Raw genomic sequence first — 26796 nt, forward strand, 5'->3', positions numbered from 1 at the left:
TTTGAGACGGATGTGATTCTTTCAGTGGGGGAGAATGGGAGTGGTGTGGTAATTTCAGTGCGGTGTATGGGACTGGTGTGATGCTTTCAGTGGGGAGAGTGTTTCGAGAGTCTCATCATGTGACACATCTAGACTCTACTGCCCCCCTCATTGGACCCCCTGCCGTTTATGCAGTGTCCCAACCACTCAACAGACGACGCCATTGCCATTACCCTGCACCAGGCCCAAACCCAGCTGGACAAAAAAGACATGTACGTTCAAATGCTGTTCATAGACTTCAGTTTAGCATTCAACACAATCATCCCTCAGAAACTGATTGGAAAGCTGAGCCTCCTGGGCCTGAACACCTCCCTCTGTAACTGGATACTAGACTTCCTGACTGGGAGACCTCAGTCAGTCCAGAATGGGAGCAGCATCTCCAACACCATCACACTGAGCACGGGGGCTCCCCAGGGCTGTGTGCTCAGTCCATTGCTGTTCACTCTGCAAACCCATGACTGTGCTGCAACACACAGCTTGAACCACATCATCAAGTTCGCCGATGACATGACCGTGGTGGGTCTCATCTGCAAGAACAACGAGTTAGCTTACAGAGAAGAGGTGCAGCGGCTAATGGACTGGTGCAGAGCCAACAACCTGTCTCTGAATGTGAACAAAACAAAAGAGATGGTTGTTGACTTCAGGAGGGCATGGCGTGACCACTCCCCGCTGAACATCAATGGCTCCTCAGTAGAGATCGTTAAGAGCACCAAATTTCTTGGTGTTCACCTGGCGGAGAATCTCACCTGGTCCCTCAACACCAGCATCATAGCAAAGAAAGCCCAGCAGCATCTCTACTTTCTGCAAAGGCTGAAGAAAGTCCATCTTCCACCCCCCATCCTCATCACATTCTACAGGGGTTGTATTGAGAGTGTCCTGAGCAGCTGTATCACTGCCTGATTCGGAAATTGCACCATCTCAGATTGCAAGACCCTGCAGTGGATAGTGAGGTCAGCTGAGAAGATCATTGGGGTCTCTCTTCCCACCATTATGGACATTTACACTACATGCTGCATCCGCAAAGCAAACAGCATTATGAAGGACCCCATGCACCCCTCATACAAACTCTTCTCCCTCCTGCTATCTGGGAAAAGGCACCAAAGCATTTGGGCTCTCACGTCCAGACTATGTAACAGTTTCTTCCCCCAAGCTATCCGACTCCTCAATACCCAGAGCCTGGACTGACCTCTTACTGCCCTATTGTCTTATTTATTATTTATTGTAATGCCTGCACTGTTTTGTGCACTTTATGCAGTCCTGGATAGGTCTGTAGTCTAGTGTAGTTTTTTCCTGTGTTGTTTTTTTTACGTCTAGTTTTTGTACTGTGTCATGTAACACCATGGTCCTGAAAAATGTTGTCTCGTTTTTATTGTGTACTGTACCAGCAGTTATGGTCGAAATGACTTAAAAAGTGTCTTGACTTGACTTGACTTGACTGGTGTGACGGTTTTAATCTGGTGTTTGAATCTGGTAAGATGAGTTTCAGAGGGGAGTTTGGGACTGGTGTGATGGTTTCAGTGGGGCAGAATGGGACTGGTGTGATGGTTTCAGTGGAGTGTTTGGGACTGGTTTGATGAGTTTCAGTTGGGGAGTTTAGGAATAGTGTGATGGTTTCAGTGGGAGAGTTTGAGATGGGTGTGATGTGTTTCAGTGGGGCAGATTGGGAATGATGGAACCAGTTTCACTGGGAGATTTAGGGTGATGTTACTGTCTTCAGTGGGATTGTCTTTATTTGTGTAAATAAGTGATGTTTCACAATTCACTCGCTGCTTAGGGCCGACAATGAGAGAAGACATTGCCAATGGTCTCCTCTGGTGGGATCTGTTTAAAGGGAAACCAGTTTGTGAAGAGACTGAGGAAATACCATTCAAATATGTAAGTTCCATCTGTGGCATAGTGATTATGTTTTTCACTTACACACCCAGCCGATCAGTGTTAGTATGGTTATTACAGTGATATCCATCCTCTGTCACATTGAGCCATTCAGTGTCAGTCTGGTTATGATAAGGATATCCATCATCTCTCACACACCCAACCTATCTGTGTTAGTCTGATTATTACAGGGACATCCATCATCTACCTGGCCCATCAGTGTTAGTCTGGTTATTAAAGGGATCAGAATCAGGTTTATTATCACTGGGACGTGATGTGAAATCCGTTAACTTAGCAGCAGTAGTTCAATGCAATACATAATACAGAAGAAAAAAACACAATATAAAATAATAATAATAATAAATAATATGTAAATCAATTCTAGTATACGTATATTGAATAGATTACAAATTGTGCAAAAAGCAGTAATACTATATATTAAGTCAGGTAGTGTCCACGGGTTCAATATCCATTTAGGAATCAGATGGCAGAGGGGAAGAAGCTGTTCCTGAATCACTGAGTGTGTGCTTTCAGGCTTGTGTACCTCTTACAGTGAGAAAAGGGCATGCCCTGGGTGCTGGAGGTCCTTAATAATGGACACTACTTTTCTGAGACACCACTCCCTGAAGACATCCTGGGTACTTTCAGGGCTAGTACCCAAGATGGAGCTGAATATGTTTACAACCTTCTGTAGTTTCTTTCAGTTCTGTGCAGTAGCCCCTCCATACCAGACAGTGATACAGCCTGTCAGAATGCTCTCCACAGTACATCTATAGAAGTTTTTGAGTGTATTTGTTGACATACCAAATCTCTTCAAACTCCTAATGAAATATAGTCATTGTCTTGCCTTCTTTATAACTACATTGATATGTTGGGACCAGGTTAGATCCTCAGAGATCTTGACACCCAGCAACTTGAAGCTGCTCACTCTCTCCACTTCTGATCCCTCTATGAGGATTGGTATGTGTTCCTTCATCTTACCCTTCCAGAAGTCAACAATCAGCTATTTTCGTCTTACTGACGTTGAGTGCCAGGTCGCTGCTATGACACCACTCCACTAGTTGGCATATCTCACTCCTGTATGCCCTCTCATCGCCACCTGAGATTCTACCATCAATGGTTGTATTGTCAGCAAATTTATAGATGGTATTTGAGCTCTGCCTAGGCACACAGTCATGTGTATATACAAAGTAGATCAGTGGGCTAAGCACACACCCCTGAGGTCCATCATTGTTATCATCAGAGAGGAGGATATGTTATCACCAACCTGCGCAGATTGCAGCCTTCTAGTTAAGAAGTCAAAGATCCAATTGCAGAGGGAGGTATAGAGGCCCAGGTTCTGCAACTTCTCAATCAGGATTGTGGGAATGATGGCATCAAATGCTGAGCTGTAGTCGATGAACAGCATCCTGACATAGGTGTTTGTATTGTCCAGGTGGTCTAAAGCCGTGTGGAGAGCCATTGAGATTGCATCTGCCGTTGACCTATTGTGGCAATAGCCAAATTGCAATGGGTCCAGGTCCTTGCTGAGGCAAGAGTTCAGTCTCGTCATGACCAACCTCTCAAAACATTTCATCACTGTAGATGTGGGTGCTATTAATAGTCATTAAGGCAGCTCACATTATTCTTCTTAGGCATTAGTATAATTGTAACCTTTTTGAAGCAAATGGGAACTTCCACCCGTAGCAGTCAGGGTTTGAAAATGAGAGGATATCCATCAGTTCCCACACACCAGCCGATCAGTGTTATTAGCAGGATATTGATCATCTCTCACACATCTGGCCCATCAATGTTAGCATGGTAATTACAGGGATATCTGTTGTCTCTTACACATCTGGCCCATCAGTGTTAGCAAGGATATTACAGGATTTTGGTCATCTTGTCACACACCCAGTCCATCAGTGTTAGTACGTTTAGTACAGTGTTATCCATTGTCCCTCACACACCCAGTCATCACTGATGTTGCGTTTATTACAGTGATATCCATTGTCTCTCACACAGTCAGCCCATCAGTGCTCTTATGATTATTGCAGGATATCCATCATTAATCAGACACACCATCTATCTGTGTTAGGATGGTTATTACAAGGACACTGATCATACGCACCCTGCCAGTCAGTGTTAGTATGATTATCACAGGAAAATCGATTGTCTCTCACACACCTGGCCATTCAGTGTCATTATGGTTACTACAGGGATATCGAATGTCTCTCACACACCCCACGCATCAGGGTTAGTTGGGTTTTTAGTAGTATACACACCCGGCTCATCACTGCTAGTATAGTTATTACTGTGATATCCATGGTCTTTCATACATCTGGCACATCAGAGTGAGCATGGTTATTACAAGGATATCCATGGTCTCTCGCACACATGGCCCATCAGTATTAATTGAATTATTACAAAGATATCCACCTGGCCCATCAGTGTTACTATGCGTATTGTAGTGATGTCCATCATCTTTCACATTCCCAGCCCATCAGTGTCATTATGGTTATTACAGTGATATTGATCGTGTCTCCAACATTCAGCCCATCAATTGTAGAATGGTTATTACAGGGCTATCCATCCTCTCTCACATTCCCGGCCCATCAGTATATTGATTGTGTCTCCAACACTCAGCCCATCAGTTGTAGAATGGTTATTACAGGGATGTCCATCATCAGTCACACACCGGGCCCATCAGTGTTAGACAGACAGACATACTTTATTGATCCCAAGGGAAATTGGGTTTCATTACAGTCGCACCAACCAAGAACAGTGTAGAAATATAGCAAAATAAAACCATAAATAATTAAATAATAATAAGTATACTATGACAAGTGGAAACCAGTCCAGGACCAGCCTATTGGCTCAGGGTATCTGACACTCCAAGGGAGGAGTTGTAAAGTTTGATGGCCACAGACAGTAATGACTTCCTATGACGCTCAGTGTTACATCTGGGTGGAATGAGTCTCTGGCTGAATGTACTCCTGTGCCCAACCAATACATCATGGAGTGGATGGCAGACATTGTCCAAGATGGCATGCAAATTGGACAGCGTCCTCTTTTCAGATACCACCGTCAGATAGTTAATCTGGACACTGCAGTGATATCCTTTGTCTCTCACACAGCTGCCCATCAAAGTCAGCAAGGTTATTACAGCAATCGTCCTCAGAGTCGTCCTCGTGGCCATCTCCCTCAGTAATCATTATCTCATTTAGGATGCTGTTGAGATGGGTGACCTGACAGAGGACAACCATAGCAATCGGGTCTCTGGCACTGAGCCTAGCTCGGCGGTACAGAAGGGAAAGAGGAAGATGAGGAATGTGGTAGTCATAGGGGATTCCATACTGAGGGGAACAGACAGGAGGTTCTGTCAGCATGGTGTGTTGCCTCAGGGTATGGCATGTCTCAGATTGGGTGCAGGGTATTCTGAAGGGAGAAGGTGAACAGCCGGAAGTCTTGGTAGATATTGGTACCAATGACATAGGTAGAAAAAGGGAGGAGGTCCTGAAGAGAGAATTCAGGGAGCTGGGTAGGAAGTTGAAAAGCAGGATCTCTAGGGTAGTAATCTCAGGATTCCTGCCTCTGCCACATGCTAATGAGCACATGATCAGGCATATTAATATGTGGCTGAGAGACTGGTGTAGTGGGCAAGGGGTTCATATTCCTGGATCATTGGGGCCTCTTCTGGGGGAGGTATGACCTGTACAAAAAGGATGGGTTACACCTGAACCCAAAGGGGTCCAATATCCAAGCAGGCAGGTTTAATAGAGCTGTTAGGGAGGGTTTAAACTAATTTGGCAAGGGGATGGGAACCAGATTGACAGGGCTGTGGAAGGGAAAAACAGAAATAAATCAAAGATGGCGTGCAACAGAGATGATAGAAAGAACAGGGAGAGGCTTAATCACAGCCAGTGGGACGAGTTACAGGGCAAAAGGTGTGTGGTGTAGTAAAAACAGACTGTAGTAAAAATAAATATTGGACTGAAAGGTTTATATTTGAATGCATGCTACAAAAGAAATAGAATAGACAATCTTGAAATTCATCTACAGATTGGCAAGTATGACGTTGTGGCCATTTCTGAAACTTGGTTAAAGGATGGCTGCCATTGGGAGATGAACATCCATGGATATATGGTGTATCAGAAAGATAGGTTAGTAGGCAGAGGGGGTGTTGTGGCCCTGTATATAAGAAATAATATTAAATCATTAGAAAGGGATGACATAGAATCAGAAGGTGTAGAGTCTCTATGGGTTGAGTTAAGAAATGGCAAGGGTAAAAGGACTCTAAAGGCAGTTGATGTGGATTACAAATTATAGCCGGAGATAGAAAAGGCATGTTAGAAGGGCAATGTCATGATAATCATTGGGGATTTTAACATGAAAGTGGATTGGGAAAACCAGGCCAGTACTGGACCTCGAGAGAGGATTTGTAGAATTTTTAGAACAGCTTGTTGTTGAGCCCACTAGGGGATTGGCTGTGCTGGATTGGGTGTTATGCAATGATCCGGAGGTGATATGAGAGGTTGAGGTTGAGGAACCCTTAGGGAACAGTGATCACAATATGATCTAGTTCACTTTGAAATTTGAGAAGGAGAAACTAAAATCCAATGTGTCAATATTTCAGTGGAATAAAGGAAATTACATTGGCATGAGAGGGGAACTGGCCAAGGTTGACTGGAAAGGGACACTACCAGGAAGGACAGCAGAGCAACAATGGCTGGAGTTTCTGCAAAAAATGAGGGAAGTGCAAGACAGATATTTTCCAAATAAGAAGAAATTTTCAAAAATGGAAGAAGGACACTACAGTGGCTAACAAGTTATGTCGGAGCTAAAGTAAAAGCAAAAGAGAGGGCATACAAGGAAGCCAAAGCTAGTGGGAAGATAAAGGATTGGGAAGCTTTTAAAATCTTGCAGAAAGAAACTAAGAAGGTCATTAGGAAGGAAAAGATTAATTATGAAAGGAAGCTGATGACTAATATCAAAGAAGATGTTCAAAGCTTTTTTAAGTATATAAATGGTAAAAGAGAGTTGAGGATAGATATAGAACCAATAGAAAATGACACTGGAGATATTGTAATGAGAGATGCAGAGATGGCAGAGGAACTGAATGCGTATTTTGCATCAGTCTTCACAGTGGAAGACATCTGCAGTATACCGGACATTCAAGAGTGTCAGGGAAGTGAAGTATGTGCAGTGAAAATTATGTCTGAGAAGGTGCTCAGGAAGCTTAATTGTCTTCTGAGGGTGGATAAATCTCTTGGACCTGATGGAATGCATGCTCATGTTCTGAAGGAAGTAGCTGGAGAGATTGCAAAGGCATTAATGATGTCCTTTCAAGAATCAGTAGATTCTGGCATTGTACCAAATGACCGGAAAATTGGAAATGTTATTCTGCAATTTAAGAAGGGTGGGAGGCAGCAGAAAGGAAGCTATTGACCTGTTAGCCTGACATCAGTGGTTGGGAGGTTGTTGGAATCGATTGTCAGGGATGAGATTACAGAGTATCTGGAGGCACATGACAAGATAGGCCAAAGCCAGCATGGTTTCCTGAAAGGAAAGTCCTGCCTGACTAACCTACTGCAATTTTTTGAGGAAATTACAAGCAGAGTAGACAAAGAAGATGCAGTGGATGTGGTGTACTTGGATTTTCAGAAGACCTTTGACAAGGTGCCGCGCATGAAGCTGCTTAGCAAGATAAGAGCCTGTGGAGTTACAGGGAAGTTACTAGCACGGGTGCAGCATTGGCTGATCAGCAGAAAACACCGAGTGGTAATATTCTGTCTGGCTGCCGGTTACCAGTGGAGTTCCACAGCGGTTGGTGCAGGGCCTGCTGCATTTTACAATGTATGTCAATAATTTGAACTATGGATTGTGTCTAAATTTGCTGATGATCCAAAGATTAGTGGTGGAGTGGGTAGTGTTGAGGAAACAAAGAGTCTTAGATAGTTTAGGGAATGGGCACAGAAGTGGCAAATGAAAAACAAAGTTGGAAAGTGTATGGTCAGGCACTTTGGTGGAAGAAATAAATGGGCAGACATTTAGATGAGGAGAGAATTCAAAATGCAGAGATGCAAAGGGACTTGGGAGTCCTTGTGCAGGATACCCTAAAGGTTAACCTCCAGGCTGAGTTGGTAGTGAAGAAGGCGAATGCAATGTTGGCATTCATTTCCAGAGATATAGAATATGAGAGCAGGGATGTGATGTTGAGACTCTGTAAGGCACTCATGAGACCACACTTGGAGTATTGTGTGCAGTTTTGGTCTCCTTATTTTAGAAAGGATATTCTGACATTGGAGAGGGTTCAGGGAAGATTCATGGGAATTATTCCAGGAATGAAGGGGTTACCATATGAGGAATGTCTGACATCTCTTGGGCTGTATTCCCTGGAGTTCAGGAGAATGAGGAGGGATCTCAGAAACATTCCAAATGTTAAAAGGCCTGAACAGATTAGATATGGCAAAGTTCGGGAATTGTAGGATAAGAGGGCATGACTTCAGGATTGAAGGATGTCCATTTATAACAGAGATGCAGAGAAATTACTTTAGTCAGATAGTGGTAAATCTGTGAAATTTGTTGCCATGAATGGCTGTGAAGGCCAAGTCATTGGGTGCATTTAAGGCAGAGATAGATATGTTCTTGATTAGCCAGGACATTAAGGAGTATGGCAGGAAGGGGATTGGGGATGACTGGGAGAATTGGATCAGACCATGATTGAATGACAGAGCAGGCTTGATGGGCCAAATGGCCTTCTTCTGCTCCTATATCTTATAGGCTTATGGCCTTATGATATCAATCGTCTCTCACACAGAGTTAGCAATCTCAGAGTTAGCAAGGTTATTATAGAGATATCGATCATCTCTCACACAACCAGCCCATCAGAGTTAGTATGTTTACTTCAGGGATAACCAACATCTGTCACACATGTGACCAATCAGTGTTAGTATGGTTATTACTGGGATATTAGTCATGTCTTACAAACTGATCCCACCAGTGTTAGTGTTGTTTTTGCACAGATATCCATAACCTCTCACACACCTGGTCCATCAGTGAGAGCAAGGTTCTTACAGTGATATTGGATGGGTCTCACAGACTCAGCCCATCAGTGTTGGTACAGTTATAAAATGAACATCTGTCATCTCTCACGCTCTTGACCCATTAGTATGAGCAGGGTTATTATAGGGATATCCATCATATCACACACGCCCGGCCCATTAGTATGAGCAGGGTTATTACAGGGATATCCATGGTCTCTCACACACCCGGCCCATCAGTGTGAGCACGGTTATTACAGGGATATCCATGGTCTCTCTCACACACCCGGCCCATCAGTGTGAGCATGGTTATTACAGGGATATCCATCATCTCTCACACACCCGGCCCATCAGTGTGAGCAGGGTTATTACAGGGATATCCATGGTCTCTCTCACACACCCGGCCCATCAGTGTGAGCATGGTTATTACAGGGATATTGATCATCTTTCACACCCGGCCCATCAGTGTGAGCATGGTTATTACAGGGATATTGATCATCTTTCACACCCGGCCCATCAGTGTGAGCATGGTTATTACAGGGATATCCATGGTCTCTCTCACACATGGCCCATCCTTGTTCGTTTCTTTTCCTCTTACAAGTAAATCCATTGTCTCTCTCACAGACCTAGCCTAGTAAACACAGTGTTATTACAGAAATAGCCATCATCTCTCTCACACAGTGTTAGTATGGTATTAGACCATAAGACCATAATATATAGGAGCAGAATGAGGTCATTTGGCCCATTGAGTCAGGTTGACTCTGTGGTTAAGAAAGTATACGATGCATTGGCCTTCATCAATCGTAGGACTGAGTTAAGGAACCGAGAGGCAATGTTGCAGCTATATAGGACCTGGTCAGACCTCACTTGGAGTACTGTGCTCAGTTCTAGTCTGCTCACTACAGGAAGGATTTGGAAGCCATAGAAAGGGTGCAGAGGAGATTTACAAGGATGTTGCCTGGATTGGGGAGCATGCCTTACGAGAATAGGTTGAGTGAACTCGGCCTTTTTTTCCTTGGAGCTATGAAGGATGAGAGGTGACCTGATAGAGGTGTACAATGTATAAGATAATGAGAGGCATTGATCGTGTGGATAGTCAGAGGCTTTTTCCCAGGGCTGAAATGAATGGCACGGGAGAGCACAGTTTTAAGGTGCTTGGAAGTAGGTACAGAAGAGATGTCAGGGGTAAGTTTTTTTTTATGCAGAGTGGTGAGTGCACGGAATGTGCTGCCAGTGACAGTGGTGGAGGCCGATACGATAGGGTCTTTTAAGGTACTCCTGGATAGGTACATGGAGCTCAGAAAAATAGAAGGCTATGGGTAACCCGAGGTAATTTTTAAGGTAAGGACATGTTCGGCATAGCTTTGTGAGCCAAATTGTGCTGTAGGTTTTCTATGTTTCTATGACTCTGTTCCACCATTTCATCACATCTGATCCAATTTTCCTCTCAGCCTCAATCTCATGCCTTCTCTCCTTATCCTTTCATGCCCTGAGCAATCAAAAACTTATCAGCCTCTGCCTTAAGTATATCCATTGACTTGGCCTCCATGGCAACAAATTCCACAGATTCACCACTCTCTGGCTAAAGCAATTCCTCCTCAACATTCTAATACAATCCCCATCTATTCTGAGGCTGTGTCCTCTGGTCATAGAGTCCCCCACAATAGGAAACATCCACTCTGTTAAGGCCTTTCAACATTTGATAGATTTCAATAAGATTACCCTTCATTCTTCTGGATTCTAGTGAATGCAGGTCCAGAACCATTAAACACTCTTCATATGACAAGCCGTTCAATCCTGAAATCATTTCTGTGAACCTTTGAACCTTCTCCAATGTCAGAACATCCTTTCTTTCTTAAAACTGCTCACAATACCCCAAGTGAGGCCTTACCAGTTCTTTATAAAGCCTCATCCTTGCTTTTATACTCTAGTCCTCTCAAAATGAATACTAACGTTGCATTTGTCCACTTCAGCACCAATTAAACCTGCAAATTAGGAAATCCTGCATGAACACTCCCAAGTCTCTTTCCACCTCAGTTTTTTGAGTTTTCTGTCCATTTAAAAAAAAAGTCTTCCCTTTTCTTTCTTTTACCAAAGTGCATGACCATACATTTCCTGGCACTGTATTCCATCTGTCACTTCTTTGTCCATTCTCCTAATCTGTCCAAGTCCTTCTGTAGCCTCTCTACTTCCTCAAAACTGCCTGTTTTTCTATATATCTTTGTACTGTCAGCAAATTTGGCCACAAAGCCATCAATTATGTCATCCAAGACATTGAATATAACGTAAAACGAAGCAATCCCAACACTGACTCCTGTGTCACCGGCAACCAACCAGAAAAAGCTCCCTTTATTCCCATTCTTTGCCTCCTGCCAATCAGAATCAAGTTTAATGTCTCTGGCAACACACACAAAATGCTGATGGAACACAGCAGGCCAGGCAGCATCTATAGGGAGAAGCGCTGTCGACGTTTCGGGCCGAGACCCTTCATCAGGACTAACCGAAAGGAAAGATAGTAAAAGATTTGAAAGTAGGAGGGGGAGGGGGAAATTGTGAAATGATAGGGGAAGACAGGAGGGGGTGGGGTGAAGTTGAGAGCCAGAAAGGTGATTGGCAAAAGGGATACAGAGCTAGAGAAGGGAAAGGATCATGGGACGGGAGGCCTAGGGAGCACCAGAGGGAGATGGAGAACAGGCAGAGTGATGAGCAGAGAGAGAAAGAAAAAAAGAAAAAAGGGGAGAGGGAAAAAAACCAAATATATCAGGGATGGGGTAAGAAGGGGAGGAGGGGTATTAATGGAAGTTAGAGAAGTCAAGTTCATGCCATCAGGTTGGAGGCTACCCCGCCGGTATATAAGGTGTTGTTCCTCCAACCTGAGTGTGGCTTCATCTTGACAGTAGAGGAGGCCATGGATAGACATATCAGAATGGGAATAGGACGTGGAATTAAAATGTGCGGCCACTGGGAGATACTGCTTTCTCTGGCGGACAGAGCATGGATGTTCAGTGAAACGGTCTCCCAGTCTGCCTCGGGTCTCACCAATATATAAAAAGCCACACCGGGAGCACTGGATGCAGTATACCACACCAGCCGACTCACAGGTGAAGTGTCGCCTCACCTGGAAGGACTGTCTGGGGCCCTGAAGGGAGAAAGTGTAAGGGCAGGCGTAGCACTTGTTCTGCTTGCAAGGATAAGTGCCAGGAGGGAGATCGGTGGGAATGGATGGGGGGGATGAATGCACAAGGGAGTCGGGTAGGAAGCGATCCCTGCGGAAAGCAGAAAGAGTGGGGGAGGGAAAGATGTGCTTGGTAGTGGGATCCCGTTGGAGGTGGCGGAAGTTACAGAATTATACGTTGGATCCGGAGGCTGGTGGGGTTGTAGTTGAGGACAAGGGGGACCCTATTTCGAGTGGGGTGTGGGCGGATGGGGTGAGGGCAGATAAGTCTATCCATGGCATCCTCTACTGTCAAGATGAAGCCACACTCAGGTTGGAGGAACAACACTTTATATTCCGTCTGGGTAGCCTCCAACCTGATGACATGAACATTGACTTCTCTAACTTCCGTTAATGCCCTTCCTCCCCTTCCTCCCCTTCTTACCCCATCTCTGATATATTTAGTTTTTTTTTCCCTCTCCTTTTTTTTCTTTCTCTCTCTGCCCATCACTCTGCCTGTTCTCCATCTCCCTCTGGTGCTCCCCTCCCCCTTTCTTTATCCCTAGGCCTCCCATCCCATGATCCTTTCCCTTCTCTAGCTCTGTATTCCTTTTGCCAATCACCTTTCTAGCTCTGTATTCCTTTTGCCAATCACTCCCTCCGGTCTTCTCCTATCATTTCACTATTTCCCCCTCCCCCTCCTACTTTCAAATCTTTTACTATCTTTCCTTTCAGTTAGTCCTGACGAAGGTTCTCGGCCCAAAACATTGACAGCGCTTCTCCCTATAGATGCTGCCTGGCCTGCTGTGTTCCACCAGCATTTTGTGTGTGTTGCTTGAATTTCCAGAATCTGCAGGTTTCCTAATGTCTCTGGCATATGTCATGAGATTTGTTGACTTTGCGGCAGCCAGGAGCTTGAAATTGCTCACTCTCTCCACTTCTAATATCTCTATGAGGACTGATGTGTGTTCCCTCGTCTCTCCCTTTCTGACGTCCACAATCAGTTCTTTCATCTTACTGATGTTAAGTGCAAGGTTGTTGCTGAGACACCACACAACTTGCTGATTTACCTCACTCCTGTATGCCCTCTCATTGCACTCTGAAATTCTGCCAAAAATGGTTGCATCATCAGCAAATTTATAGATGGCATTTGAACAATGCCTAGCCATACAGTCATGGGTGTAGAGAGAATAGAGTAGTGGGCTAAGCATACACCCCTGAGGTGCACTAGTGTTGATCAAGGAGGAGATATTATCACTAATCTGCACAGATTGTGGTCTTCCAGTTAGGAAGCTGAGGATCCATTTGCAGAAGGAGATACAGAGGCCCAGGTTCTGGAACTTATCGATCAGAACTGTAGGAATGATGGTGTTAAACACTGAGCTGTAGTCAATAAACAGCATCCTGATATAGGTATTTGTATTGTCCTGCTGATCCAAGGCTGTGTGGAGAGCCAGTGAGATTGCATCTGCCATAGACCTATTGTGACGATGGGCAAACTACAGTGGGTTTAGGTCCTTGCTGAGGCAGCAATTGATTCTAGTAATAATCAACCTCTCAAAGTACTTCAACACTGCAGATGTGAGTGCTACTGGACAACAGTCATTAAAGCAGATCACTCTGTTCTTGGTACTGGTATAATTGTTGCCCTTTTGAAGGAGGTGGGAACTTCGGACTGCAGCAATGAGAGAATGGAAAAGTCATTGAAAATATCAAAATGTAAATCAGTCACTGCTTTATCCATGCTTGTGGCTGAATAATTTGCATCTCCTTGAATTTCTCCCCTCTTCTCTTAAAACTGCCCCCTCTACTTCTTGACTCCATTACCTTGGGAAAAAGACTATGCTATGCAATGGCTGCCTCAGATAATTTAATAAGATCATGCCTATCTCCTTCATTCACAAAAGAATAAGCCTGGTTTAGCATAAATGTAGAACACTGCAGCATAGGAACATTAGTCCATTTTGTCTATCCCAGGCTGGTCTTCTGCCTAGTCCCATCTACCTGCAGCTTGACCATGGACTGCTATAACTCTATCATCCATGTACTTATCTAAACTTATCTTAAATTTACATCTACCACTTCTGCCAGCAGCTCATTCCACACTCACGCCACCCTCTGAGCGAAGAAGTTCCCCCTCAGGTTCCGCTTGAGAATTTTGCATTTCGCCCTTAACCTTTAACCTCTAGTTCTAGTCTCACTCAACCTTTGGGGTGGGGGGAAGCCTGCTTGCATTCACCCTATCAATACCCATTAGTTCCTAATAACTCTATAAGATCTTCCCTCATTCTCCTGCACTCCAGGGATTAAAATCCCAACCTATTCAACCTTTTACTGTAACTCAGGTCCTCAAGTCCTGGAAATGTCTCTGCTCTTATTCAAGCTTATTCATTGCTTTCCTGTGGATAGTTGACCTGAACTGCACACAATAATCCAAATTTGGACTCACCAACATCTTATACAAGGTGTATACAGTGTATGTGAATATTCTGTATGTATTCCCAGGTCCCTCTGTTCTACCACAGAGTTAAAGGGTTCATTGAGTAAGACTGGTTTATACTTCCAAAGTGCAAAACCCCACACTAATCTGTATTAATTCACGTTGGCCATTTTTTCAGTTGGTGCATTTCCCACTGAAAGTATTGATAGCCTTCCACTACTTACCAAATCCACAAATTTGCTAATCCAGTTTATTATCTAAATTATTAATATTGATGACAAACAACATTGGTCCCAGCATGATCCCTGCAGCACACCACGAGCCACAGACTTCCAGTCATATCTCTCCATTCTCTCCATTCCAGCAAACACCCAAATTAACCTCTTTTGTATTCTCTCCATAGGTACCACATTCTCCCTGTGGTGAGGTAGGCAGAACTGTACACAATACTCAGAGAGGAATCTAATCATTGTTCTTGAATAACAGCAACATGACATCCCAATTTTTATATCCAATGCCTCAGCCTATGAAATCTGTCATGCCAAATGCCCACTTTATTATCCACATTATCCACTGAGACACTAATAGAGCAACTGCTGGAAGCTGGAGCACAAATATAAATTGCTGAAGGAACTCAGCAAGATCTGTAAAGGCAAGAGCGCGGCCAGTGTCTCAGATAGACTCCTATCAGGACTGAATATTAAGAATAATTGGATATCATTGAAAACTGCTTGGAGTGTGAGCAGCAGTTGGTGGAGCAAACCAGGGAATTATGCAAGGAAGGAGGAAACTCTCCCCAGTGCGGAATCTCAATGAAGCTGGCAGGAATGGTAAAGGACAATCCATTGAATGTAGAGGCTAGTGGGATGAATGGTGAGGAACAGGGCAATTGAACCCATTCCCAGGGAACTGAATCCATCCCCAGGGGGCCTAAAACCATCCACAGGGGACTAGCAAGAGAAAACCACAGCGCACAACTATCTGGCACTGAGTCTGACTCTGTGACTTAGAACAGAAAGGGGAAGAAGAGGCAAGTTGTAATGATAGGGGTTTTGTTGGTTATGAGATACAGAAAGACAGGAACAAGATTCCAGGATGGTTTTTTGGCTCCCAGGTGCCAAGGTCAGGGACGTCTCAGATCAAGTCCACAGCATTTGTAACTGGGATGGTGAGCAAGTAGAGGCCATGGTCCAATGAAAGTCCTGCAAAGTGAGCTCAGGAAGTTAGATGCTAAGTTAAAGGGTTGTGATCTCAGGATTGCTACTGTGACATGTGTTCGTGAGGACAGAACTAGCAAGATTATACAATTTACTATGTGGCTAAGGACTTGGTTAGGAGGGAGGGCATAAGATTTTTGGATTATTGGGCTCTCTTCCAGGGAAGGTGGGACCTGTACACAGAGACAGTTAGCACCTGAACTGAGGGAGGACTAATACCCTCGCAGAAAGGATTGCCAGTGCTGCACCGGGGAGGGAGGGGAGGTTAAAACCAGAGTTGCAGAGGGATGGGAATCAGAGTGCCAGAACAGATAGCGGACAGGTTGTGTATACAGATGTTGTTAAGACTTCAGTTAAAGTCAGGAATCAGAAGTTTGAGCATGGTGTCACTAATGCCCTGAGCTGTGTATATTTCAATGGATCAACAACTGGAATTGTAACATTGTAGTCATTGGTTGTAGGAGGGGCAGGACTGGCAGCTCAATATTCTGGGGTTCCACAGTCCTAGAGTGGCAGAGATTAAGGTTTGCAGGGAGGGAGAAGGTGGGGGGGGGGGGGAAGGAGGGAAGAAACACAAGGGAATATGTGAAAATGGGAGTGGGGGAGGGGTGAAATAAAGAGCTGGGAAGTTGATTGGTGAAATAGAAACAGGGATGATAGGAGAGGACAGAAGGCCACAGAAGAAAGAAAAATGGGAGGAGCACCAGAAGGAGGTGATGTGCAGGTAAGGAAGTAAGATGAGAGGGGGAAATGGGAATGGGGAATGATGAAGGGGAGGGATTACCAGAAGTTCGAGAAATTGATGTTCATGCTATCAGGTTGGAGGCTACCCAGACAGAATAACACTGGCTCCTCCATCCTGAGTGTGGCCTCATCACGACAGTAGAGGAGGCTATGGACTGACATGTTGGGATAAGAATGGGAAGTGGAATTAAAATGGCTAACCACTGGGCAATCCCATTTTTTTCTGGTGGATGGAGCGTAGGTGCTCAGCAAAGTGTGTTTGTTCCTCAGTTTTTTGTTAGAAAATAGTCCACCATTTCATTTCCTTTACCAAAGTGCATAACCATACACACTGATTCCATCTGTCATTTCTTTATGAGTGGAACTGACGAATAAGAAAGATGTGACCAAATTATTGGGGTTATATTATAGACCACCCAACAGTCCACACCTTTTAGGGGAGCAAATTTGTGGAGAAGTTGTAGACCTTTACAAGAAACATAACATTCTGATAGTAGGTGATTTTAATTTCCATATATTGGACTGCATCTCCAATACTGTAAAAGGGCTGAATGGGAAAGAGTTTATTAAAAGTGTTCAGGAAGTTTCCCTAATCAGTACACAAAAGTCCCAAGAAGAAAGAATGAGATATTAGATCTCCTATTAGGGAGTGAGACAGGACAGGTGACAGAAGTTTGTGAAGGGGAACATTTTGCATCTAGTGATCACAATGCTATTAGTTTCAAGGTAATTTTGGAAAAGGATAGGTCTGGTTCTCAAGTTCAGATTCTAAATTGGAGAAGGGCCAATTTGATGGTATCAGAAAGGATCTGGCAAGCGTGGATAGGGATATAATATTTTCTGGCAAAGGTGTACTTAGTAAATGAGAGGCATTCAAGAGCAAAATTTTGAGAGTACAAAGTCCCTGTCAGAATAAAAGCAAGGATAATAGGCTTATGGAACCTTGGTTGTTCGAAAGATATTGAGGCCCTGGCAAAAACAAAGGAGGTACTTATGGAATATAAGAAATACAAGAGAACATTTAAGAAGGAAATCTGGAGGTCTAAAATAAGGCATGAGTTTGCCCTACAAGGTGCAGACAAGGTGAAGGAGAATCCTAAGGGCTTCTATGGACACATTAAGAGCAAAAGGATAGTAAGGGATAAAATTAGTTTCCAGAAGCTCAGAATGCTGATCTATGCATGGACCCAAAAGAGATGAAGGAGATCATAAATGGATATTTTTCCATCTGTATGTAACACTTACCCAAAAGGCTGGTATATGTCTAGGGGAAACGGAGATCCAGCCACTCACCAACCCACCTCCCGTACACGCAGGTGCTGTGAGAATCGAGTTTATGCCTCGCGCCTGCCAACAGTATCAAACCCATAACAAATACCGTTATGAAATACACTTTAAAGAGTTTACTAAAATTAAAAGAGTATTAGGCAATGCAATATATATATAAAAGGAAAAAAACAAAAGGCGCCAACTTATCAAAGTTCAGTCTGTTTAGTGCACTCGTTGGAGCTCAACCATCGAACCATTCGACCCTTCGTCGCTTGCCTCCGACTTCCACGTCTTCCACCCCAGACTCCTCGGTGGTCTTCCGAGCGCACGTCCACCTCCCTTGGTGTCTTTCTCCCGACTCCCCTCACACCAAAAACCCGCGAAAACCCCTCCCCCAAGTTCCCAGCCTCACAGGACACAATAACATTCCCCATTGATTAACAACTGAATACAATTACCTTATCAGCCATTCTAAAGTGAAACAACGGCGAGAGAAACACTTATTCGACAAAGAAGCATTCCTACTCGTAACAAACCAAAGAAGCCATTTTGAGTAACATACACAGGACATTGTACATGTACTTACCCAGGAGATGGACACAGAGTTTATAGATATGAGGTCATTGTGTTTATACACATTACAAAGGTGTGGGGCAGTTTGCTGTCGTGACTATAGGACCATAAGACCATAAGATATAGGAGCCAAATTAGGCCATTCAGCCCATCGAGTCTGCTCCACCATTCCATTATGGCTCATCCTGGATCCCACTCAATCCCATACACCCGCCTTCTCACCATATCCTTTGATGCCCTATCCGATCAGGAAAAGATCAACTTCCACCTTAAATACACCCACGAGTTTGACCTCCACTCCAGTCTGTGGCAGAGCATTCCACAGACTCACTACTCTTTGGCTTAAAAAAATTCTCCTTACCTCTGTTCTAAAAGGTCACCCCAAAATTTTGAAGCTGTGCCCTTTATACCCCACCACAGGTACCATCCTCTCCATGTCGACCTTATCTAGTCCTTCCAAAATTCTGTAGGTTTCAACGAGATCCCCACGCATTCTTCTAAATTCCAGTGAGTACAGGCCCAAAGCTGCCAAACACTTCTCATCTGCTAACTCTTTCATTCCCTGAATCATCCTAGTGAACCTCCTCTATACTCTCTTCAATGACAATACACCCTTTCTGAGATATGGGGCCCAAAACTGTTGACAATACTCCAAGTGTGGCCTGATTAGTGTCTTAGAAACGCTCAGCATTCCCACCTATGGCTGGCTGGTGACGTAGTGGCATCAGCACTGGACTTCAGAGTGAAGGCTCCTGAGTTTGAATCCAGTCAGCTCCCTTGCATGCTTTCTATCCATGCTGGGTTGAGCAACTTGGCCTTGTAAGAATAAGAAAGCCTGCTAAAAAACTGCCGTCACAACGGCATCCCCATGACACCACTTGGAGTTAAGGGCTTTCTTCTTCTTCTATTCCCTCCTTGCTTTTATACTCAATTCTCCTTTAAGTAAATGCATTTGCCTTCTTTACCACAGACTTTACCTGCAAATTAACCTTCTGGGAATCTTGCACGAGGACTCCTAAATCCCTCTGCACCTCTGATGTTTGAACTTTCTCCCCATTTAGATAATTGTTCCTTTTACCAAAATGCATTATCATACATTTCCCAACACTGTATTCCATCTGTTACATTTTTGCTGAACAATGTGAAAGTAGCAGTCCCAATATTGACCCATGAGGAACACCACCAGCAACGAACCAAAAAAGGCCCCTTTTATTCCCACTCACTGCCTCCTGCCTGTCAGCCATTCCTCTATCCATGCCAGTATCTTCCCTGTAAAGCCACAGGATTTTACCTTGTTGAGCAGCCTTAGGTGTGGCAAATTATCAAATGCCTTCTGAAAATCCAAGTAAATGACATTCACTGCCTCTCTCTTGCCCACCCTCCTTGTTACTTCCTCAAAGAACTCTAACAGGTTTCTAACAAGATTTCCCTCAACACAAACCATGCTGACTTTGACTTATTTTATCATTAGTCTCCAGGTACCCTGAAACCTCATCCTTAATAATAGAGACCAGCACTTTCCCAGCCACTGAGGTTAAGCTAGTGGCCTATAATTTCCTATCTTTTGCCTCCTCCCTTCTTAAAGAATGGAGTGACATCTGCAATTTTCCAGTCCTCTTGGACCATTCCTTAGGCAAATTCGGATGGATAAATCCCTAGGGTCTGACAATGTGTTCCCTCAGACCCTGTGGGAGACTAGTGCAGAAATTGCAGGGACCTAGTAAAGATATTTAAAACATCCTTAGCTACTGGTGAGGTGCTGGATGATTGGAGGTTAGTTAATGTTGTTCTGCTGTTTAAGAAAGGCTCTAAGAATTGTTATGAAATTCCCGTAAATGGATCACTTACCAGCAAAGATAGAGAGGTCCGTTGAAGTCTGATGGTACTATTTTTAAAAGTATTTATTGATAAAGGGCACAAAAAGATTAATGCAAACATACAGATAATATACGTCATCAATACTAAATCTAAGCGTGGATATCATAATAACCGATAAGAAATAACTCTATCGTTGTCTAGGGTTACTGTATTGTCCGATGGAAAGATAAGTCACTATCAGTTCGTTCAAGCTGCAGCGTTGTTGGGTTTAAAAGTGATGCAGTTTAAACTTGCCCAAGTCTTTTAAGATGTCAATCCGTTGAGTCAGGGGAGCAGGTTTCCCCGTTGTTAGCTAAAAAAGCTGTTTTCCGTGGTTTCAGCCACCAATTCCAGCCACGGAATTGAACGCACGTGGCTTGGTTTCCGATGACCGTCCGCTGTTACGTGGTCGCTTAACGTTTCTTCTGGTGCATCTGAGGGGTTGTTCCTACAGCCCCTCTTTTATTCTGACTCGCAAGGTCATAGATGTCAATCAGGTTGGGTGTGATGCAATCTCTCCCTCAACCAGCCCACTTTGCCTGAGGGCATTCACGTAGCAGAGCATCTCAATCCACAAATCTGTCTCCAAGAGACAATGGCCATGTCCCATAGCTTTACATCGCTATTGGGGGGGGGGGGGGGGAGAAACGTGACATCCTGCATGTCTCCCCCTCATGTCTTGGGCCCCCCATTTGACTCAACCCAACAGTGATCTGGCGATTCTCACAAAGGAGGGGCTAAGGACGTAACATCCCCTTTCTTCAGGGCGTTTTTTACCATCGGAAAAAGACGAATTCATACAGAGTCTTACAGGGTGTTAGAATCTAACACAACACCAAAGTTTTTTTTCTACAGAGTAATACAGTTACACATTCAATTCAGTACCTAAACAGTTAACGATTTCAGTGTCACTTTCTTTAATATCTTAACATCTTGTACCGTACTAACATCTTGTAGCATCAGACTTCAATTTAATAACCACCTATTTTATTTTTTTTTTCAGCAACAAAACTAAGGAGGTGTGCTCTTAGCTTACGTGCATCTACAAAAGTTTATGTAAATACTAGTCTTTCGGTCGTTTTCAAACTGAACAGGCAGGCTTCCAAGGGAGTTGTCTTTATTATTCACAGGCTGTGTCGAAATCCCGTACGACCGGCTTTGCTATTTAAAAATGGTGTCCCCCTTAACCGTTGCCTCTTTTCTGGGGAATTTGAGTAAGGTGGCGAGATAAACCCTCACCTGCCTGTTCCATAGGAATTATTTTATTACACTGTGTCCCAAACTTAGCCCATCTTCCGAATTTCCACTCACCTCTGTTATTTTACACAGGTGGCTAACCCTCTCGTCAGGCCCCTTCAGACTATATGGTTTCAGTTTGACTTCCTTGCTCAAGCAGCATTTCAAATTCTGCCCTTTTACACCACACGCTGGAATAACAATAGTGTGGGGGGGCCTGTCACATTCCGGCTTAATCTGTAAGCGATCTGCAGGGCTTAAAATTTCTTCATTCAATTTGGGAACTACAGATTTCCGTTTCCTTCAATGATAATTCTTATCCCCCCATTCTTAAACCCTGCATTAACTTTGAACACACCTTCGTGCACAAACACCTGGGAACTCTCACTTCCCACTGTTACCAAGGTTAACCCTTTTCCCACTGAACCAAGTCTATCTGACCCACAAGGATGGCCGTCCCGTTCCACTGAATCAAATACCTCAGACTTTTTCTGAGCTCCGTTACTAGGTTCAGTACCACGTGCATCCTCATCTTGGACACACTCAAACAGGACATTGGCCTCTTCCAGGCTTTCAATATCTGTACCCTTTTCAAATTCTAAGTTCCCCCGATCCTCCCAGGTACTCTCTGGGTAACTCCCTTCTGGAGTAAACTCAACCCTGCGGGCTGAAGCAACCTCATCTGCCAACCCAGCAGACTTCTTCGAGGTAATGGCATCCTTTTCCCTTAGGACTGCCCTCATTTCATTATCGGGAACACCTTTAGAATTTTCAACTTCTTCAAACAGTTCTGCCAAACCAGACAGATCATCCTTGTCCAACTCTGGACCTCTTAACTGCTCTAGCAGTTCCTCATCTTTATTTCTGGCCTCTAGGACCTTTCTCCTCGCTAAGGGCAGGTCTACCTCTGCTTCCTTACCCTCTTTTACTTTACTACTCTTCGTTTTACCACCCTCTAAACCCTCATGGTAGAAGGTCGGTAGAAACGTCTCGGCCAAATCGAAACTGGCCAGATTTAAACTGTTCTCGTTCTCAGCTGCCTTTCTCGACATGCTGCAAGTGACCGCACATGCAGGGTAGATCTTGGAATCTAGGGACGGGGCCACTGCACTCACCGGTCGGCTGGCCATCGTCATGGCTGCCCAAACTTTACCACCTGCTAAATCGTTACCGAGAAGGACATCTGCGTCCTTCCTCGGGAATTCCGATCGCACCCCTATTTCAACTGGTCCAGATACCAGCTCACAATCCATAATGACCTTATGTAAGGACACCATTTCTGTTCCTTTACTTATCCCCTTTACAGCTACCATTCTCGTCTTTCGACCAAACTCTAGTACCTTACTGCTGATCAACGACAGCTCAGCCCCAGTGTCTCTCCAGATCCGTACGGGAACTGGTGTGACTCCCTCCCTCACAGACACGGTTCTGTGTGACAGACCAGTCTCCAACCCTTCTCGTACTTTGCCTACCCGGGGCTCTCTTGTCAATCTACTGATTACCATGGCCATCCGATAGGGACTGCTGCTTTCCCCTTTCCTGTTTCTTTCCTCGGAGCAAAGCACTGCGATGCAATATAACCATATAACAATCGCAGCACGGAAACAGGCCATCTTGGCCCTCCTAGTCCGTGCCGAACCCTTAATCTCACCTAGTCCCACCTACCCGCACTCAGCCCATAACCCTCCACTCCTTTCCTGTCCATATACCTATCCAATTTTACCTTAAATGACACAACTGAACTGGCCTCTACTACTTCTACAGGAAGCTCATTCCACACAGCTATCACTCTTTGAGTAAAGAAATACCCCCTCGTGTTTCCCTTAAACTTCTGCCCCCTAACTCTCAAATCATGTCCTCTAGTTTGAATCTCCCCTACTCTCAATGGAAACAGCCTGTTCACGTCAACTCTATCTATCCCTCTCAAAATTTTAAATACCTCGATCAAATCCCCCCTCAACCTTCTACGCTCCAATGAATAGAGACCTAACTTGTTCAACCTTTCTCTGTAACTTAATTGCTGAAACCCAGGTAACATCCTAGTAAATCATCTCTGCACTCTCTCTAATTTATTGATATCTTTCCTATAATTCGGTGACCAGAACTGCACACAATATTCCAAATTTGGCCTTACCAATGCCTTGTACAACTTTAGCATTACATCCCAACTTCTGTACTCAATGCTTTGATTTATAAAGGCCAGCGTTCCAAAAGCCCTCTTCACCACCCTATCTACATGAGACTCCACTTTCAGGGAACTATGCACAGTTATTCCTAGATCTCTCTGTTCCTCTGCATTCCTCAATGCCCTACCATTTACTCTGTATGTTCTATTTAGATTATTCCTGCCAAAATGTAGAACCTCACACTTCTCAGCATTCAACTCCATCTGCCAACGTTCAGCCCATTCTTCTAACCGGCAGAAATCTCCCTGCAAGCTTTGAAAACCCACCTCATTATCCACAACACCTCCAACCTTAGTATCATCGGCATACTTACTAATCCAATTTACCACCCCATCATCCAGATCATTTATGTATATTACAAACAACATTGGGCCCAAAACAGATCCCTGAGGCACCCCGCTAGTCACCGGCCTCCATCCCGATAAACAATTATCCACCACTACTCTCTGGCATCTCCCATCTAGCCACTGTTGAATCCATTTTATTACTCCAGCATTAATACCTAACGACTGAACCTTCTTAACTAACCTTCCATGTGGAACTTTGTCAAAGGCTTTGCTGAAGTCCATATAGACTACATCCACTGCCTTATCCTCGTCAACATTCCTCGTAACTTCTTCAAAAAATTCAATAAGGTTTGTCAAACATGACCTTCCACGCACAAATCCATGCTGGCTACTTCTAATCAGATCCCGTCTATCCAGATAATTATAAATACTATCTCTAAGAATACTTTCCATTAATTTACCCACCACTGATGTCAAACTGACAGGTCTATAATTGCTAGGCTTCCTTCTAGAACCCTTTTTAAACAATGGAACCACATGAGCAATACGCCAATCCTCCGGCACAATCCCCGTTTCTAATGACATATTAAAGATCTCCGTCAGAGCTCCTGCTATTTCTACACAAACTTCCCTCAAGGTCCTGGGGAATATCCTGTCAGGACCCGGAGATTTATCCACTTTTAAATTTCTTAAAAGCGCCAGTACCTCCACCTCTTTAATTGTCATAGGTTCCATAACTTCCTTACTTGTTTCCCACACCTTAGACAATTCAATATCCTTCTCCTTAGTGAATACCAAAGAGAAGAAATCATTCAAAATCTCTCCCATCTCCTTCGGTTGTGCACACATAGCTGACCACTCTGATTCTCTAAGGGGCCAATTTTATCCCTCACTATCCTCTTGCTTTTAATATAACTGTAGAAACCTTTCGGATTTACTTTCACCTTATTTGCCAAACCAACCTTGTATCTTCTTTTAGCTTTTCTAATCTCTTTCTTAAGATTCCTTTTACATTCTTTATATTCCTCGAGCAATTCCTTTACTCCATGCTGCCTATATCTATTGTAGACATCCCTCTTTTTCTGAACCAAATTTCTAATATCCCTTGAAAACCATGGTGCTCTCAAACCTTTAACCTTTCCTTTCACCCTAACAGGAACATAAAGATTCTGTACCCTCATAATTTCACCCTTAAATGACCTCCATTTCTCTAATACATCCTTCCCATAAAACAACTTGACCCAATCCACTCTCTCTAAATCCCTTCGCATCCCCTCAAAGTTAGCCTTTCTCCAATCAAAAATCTCAACTCTAGGTCCAGTCCTGTCCTTCTCCATAATTATATTGAAGCTAATGCTATTGTGATCACTGGACCCGAAGTGCTCCCCAACACATACATCTGTCAGCTGACCTATCGCATTCCCTAACAGGAGATCCAACACTGCCCCATCTCTAGTCGGTACTTCTATGTATTGTTGCAAAAAACTATCCTGCACACATTTCACAAACTCTAAACCATCCAGCCCTTTTACAGAATGAGCTTCCCAGTCTACGTGTGGAAAATTAAAATCTCCCACAATCACCACCTTGTGTTTACTACAAATATCTGCTATCTCCTTACACATTTGCTCTTCCAACTCACGCACCCCATTAGGTGGCCTATAATACACTCCTATCAGTGTTACTGCACCTTTCCCATTCTTCAATTCCACCCAAATGGCCTCCCTAGAGGAGCTCTCTAACCTATCCTTCCAAAGCACCGCCATAAGATTTTCTCGGACAAGCAATGCAACACCTCCTCCTCTGGCCCCTCCTACTCTATCACACCTGAAGCAACTAAATCCAGGAATATTTAGTTGCCAATCACACCCTTCCTGCAACCATGTTTCACTAATAGCTACAACATCATAATTCCAGGTATCAATCCACGCTTTAAGCTCATCCACCTTTCTTACAATGCTCCTAGCATTAAAATAGATACATTTAAGATACTCTCCATCTCCTCCTCTCTTTCCATCCCTAACAATGCATTCAAATTTATTATCCTTTTCTTTCTTCTCCCCTACATCTTCGGGCTGAGCGCATCCCTTCTCCATCACCTGCCTTTCCTCCCTCACACACTGTCTATTTACTTGCTCCACTGGTGAACTAACCTCCTCTCCCATAGTCTCCTCAAATAGTCTCCCGCCCCCCCCCCATCTTACTAGTTTAAAGTCCGCCCTGTAGCCCTAGCAAACCTCCCCGCTAGGATATTGGTCCCCCCACGATTCAAGTGTAACCCGTCCTTCTTGAACAGGTCACTCCTGCCCCAGAAGAGGTCCCAATGATCCAGAAACTTGAATTCCTGCCCCCTGCTCCAATCCCACAGCCACGCATTCATCCTCCACCTAATTCTATTCCTACTCTCACTGTCGCGTGGCACAGGCAGTAATCCCGAGATTACTACCTTTGCGGTCCTTCTTCTTAACTGCCTTCCTAACTCCCTATACTCTCGTTTCAGGACCTCTTCCCCTTTCCTTCCTATGTCATTGGTACCTACATGTACCACGACCTCTGGCTCTTCACCCTCCCACTTCAGGATATCTTGGACGCGATCAGAAACGTCCCGAACCCTGGCACCAGGGAGGCAAATTACCATCCAGGACTCCCGGTCACCTCCACAGAAACGCCTGTCTGAGCCCCTGACTATGTCCCACTTTTCTACAATTAAAACAGGTCAAGCCCAGAAATCTCTGGCCGTCTGGCCTTTCCCCCTCGACCTTACCACTAGCTCCCGGCGGGACCTCTGCCTCAGCTGGCGGACTTTCTCGATCGTTCCCACAGTCTCTCTGGGTACTTTTATTCGAGGAAAACTTTGTCTTGTGGGTTAGGGCATATTCATCTGCGAACCTAGCAAATTCTGA

The 26796-nt window shown here is 44.2% G+C and overlaps 1 protein-coding gene across 1 annotated transcript in view; it reads left to right on the forward strand.

Annotated features, from left to right (window-relative positions):
* LOC132405765 (sodium/iodide cotransporter-like) overlaps positions 1-26796 on the forward strand; it is a 140667-nt gene that overhangs the window by 109785 nt on the left and 4086 nt on the right. The window contains exon 14 of the mRNA XM_059990777.1: positions 1814-1914. Within this exon, the coding sequence (XP_059846760.1) occupies positions 1814-1914 (101 nt within the window). The remainder of the gene's footprint in view (positions 1-1813; positions 1915-26796) is intronic.

Source organism: Hypanus sabinus, chromosome 16, assembly GCF_030144855.1.
Source record: "Hypanus sabinus isolate sHypSab1 chromosome 16, sHypSab1.hap1, whole genome shotgun sequence".
In the NCBI taxonomy this organism is placed as follows: Eukaryota; Metazoa; Chordata; class Chondrichthyes; order Myliobatiformes; family Dasyatidae; genus Hypanus; species Hypanus sabinus.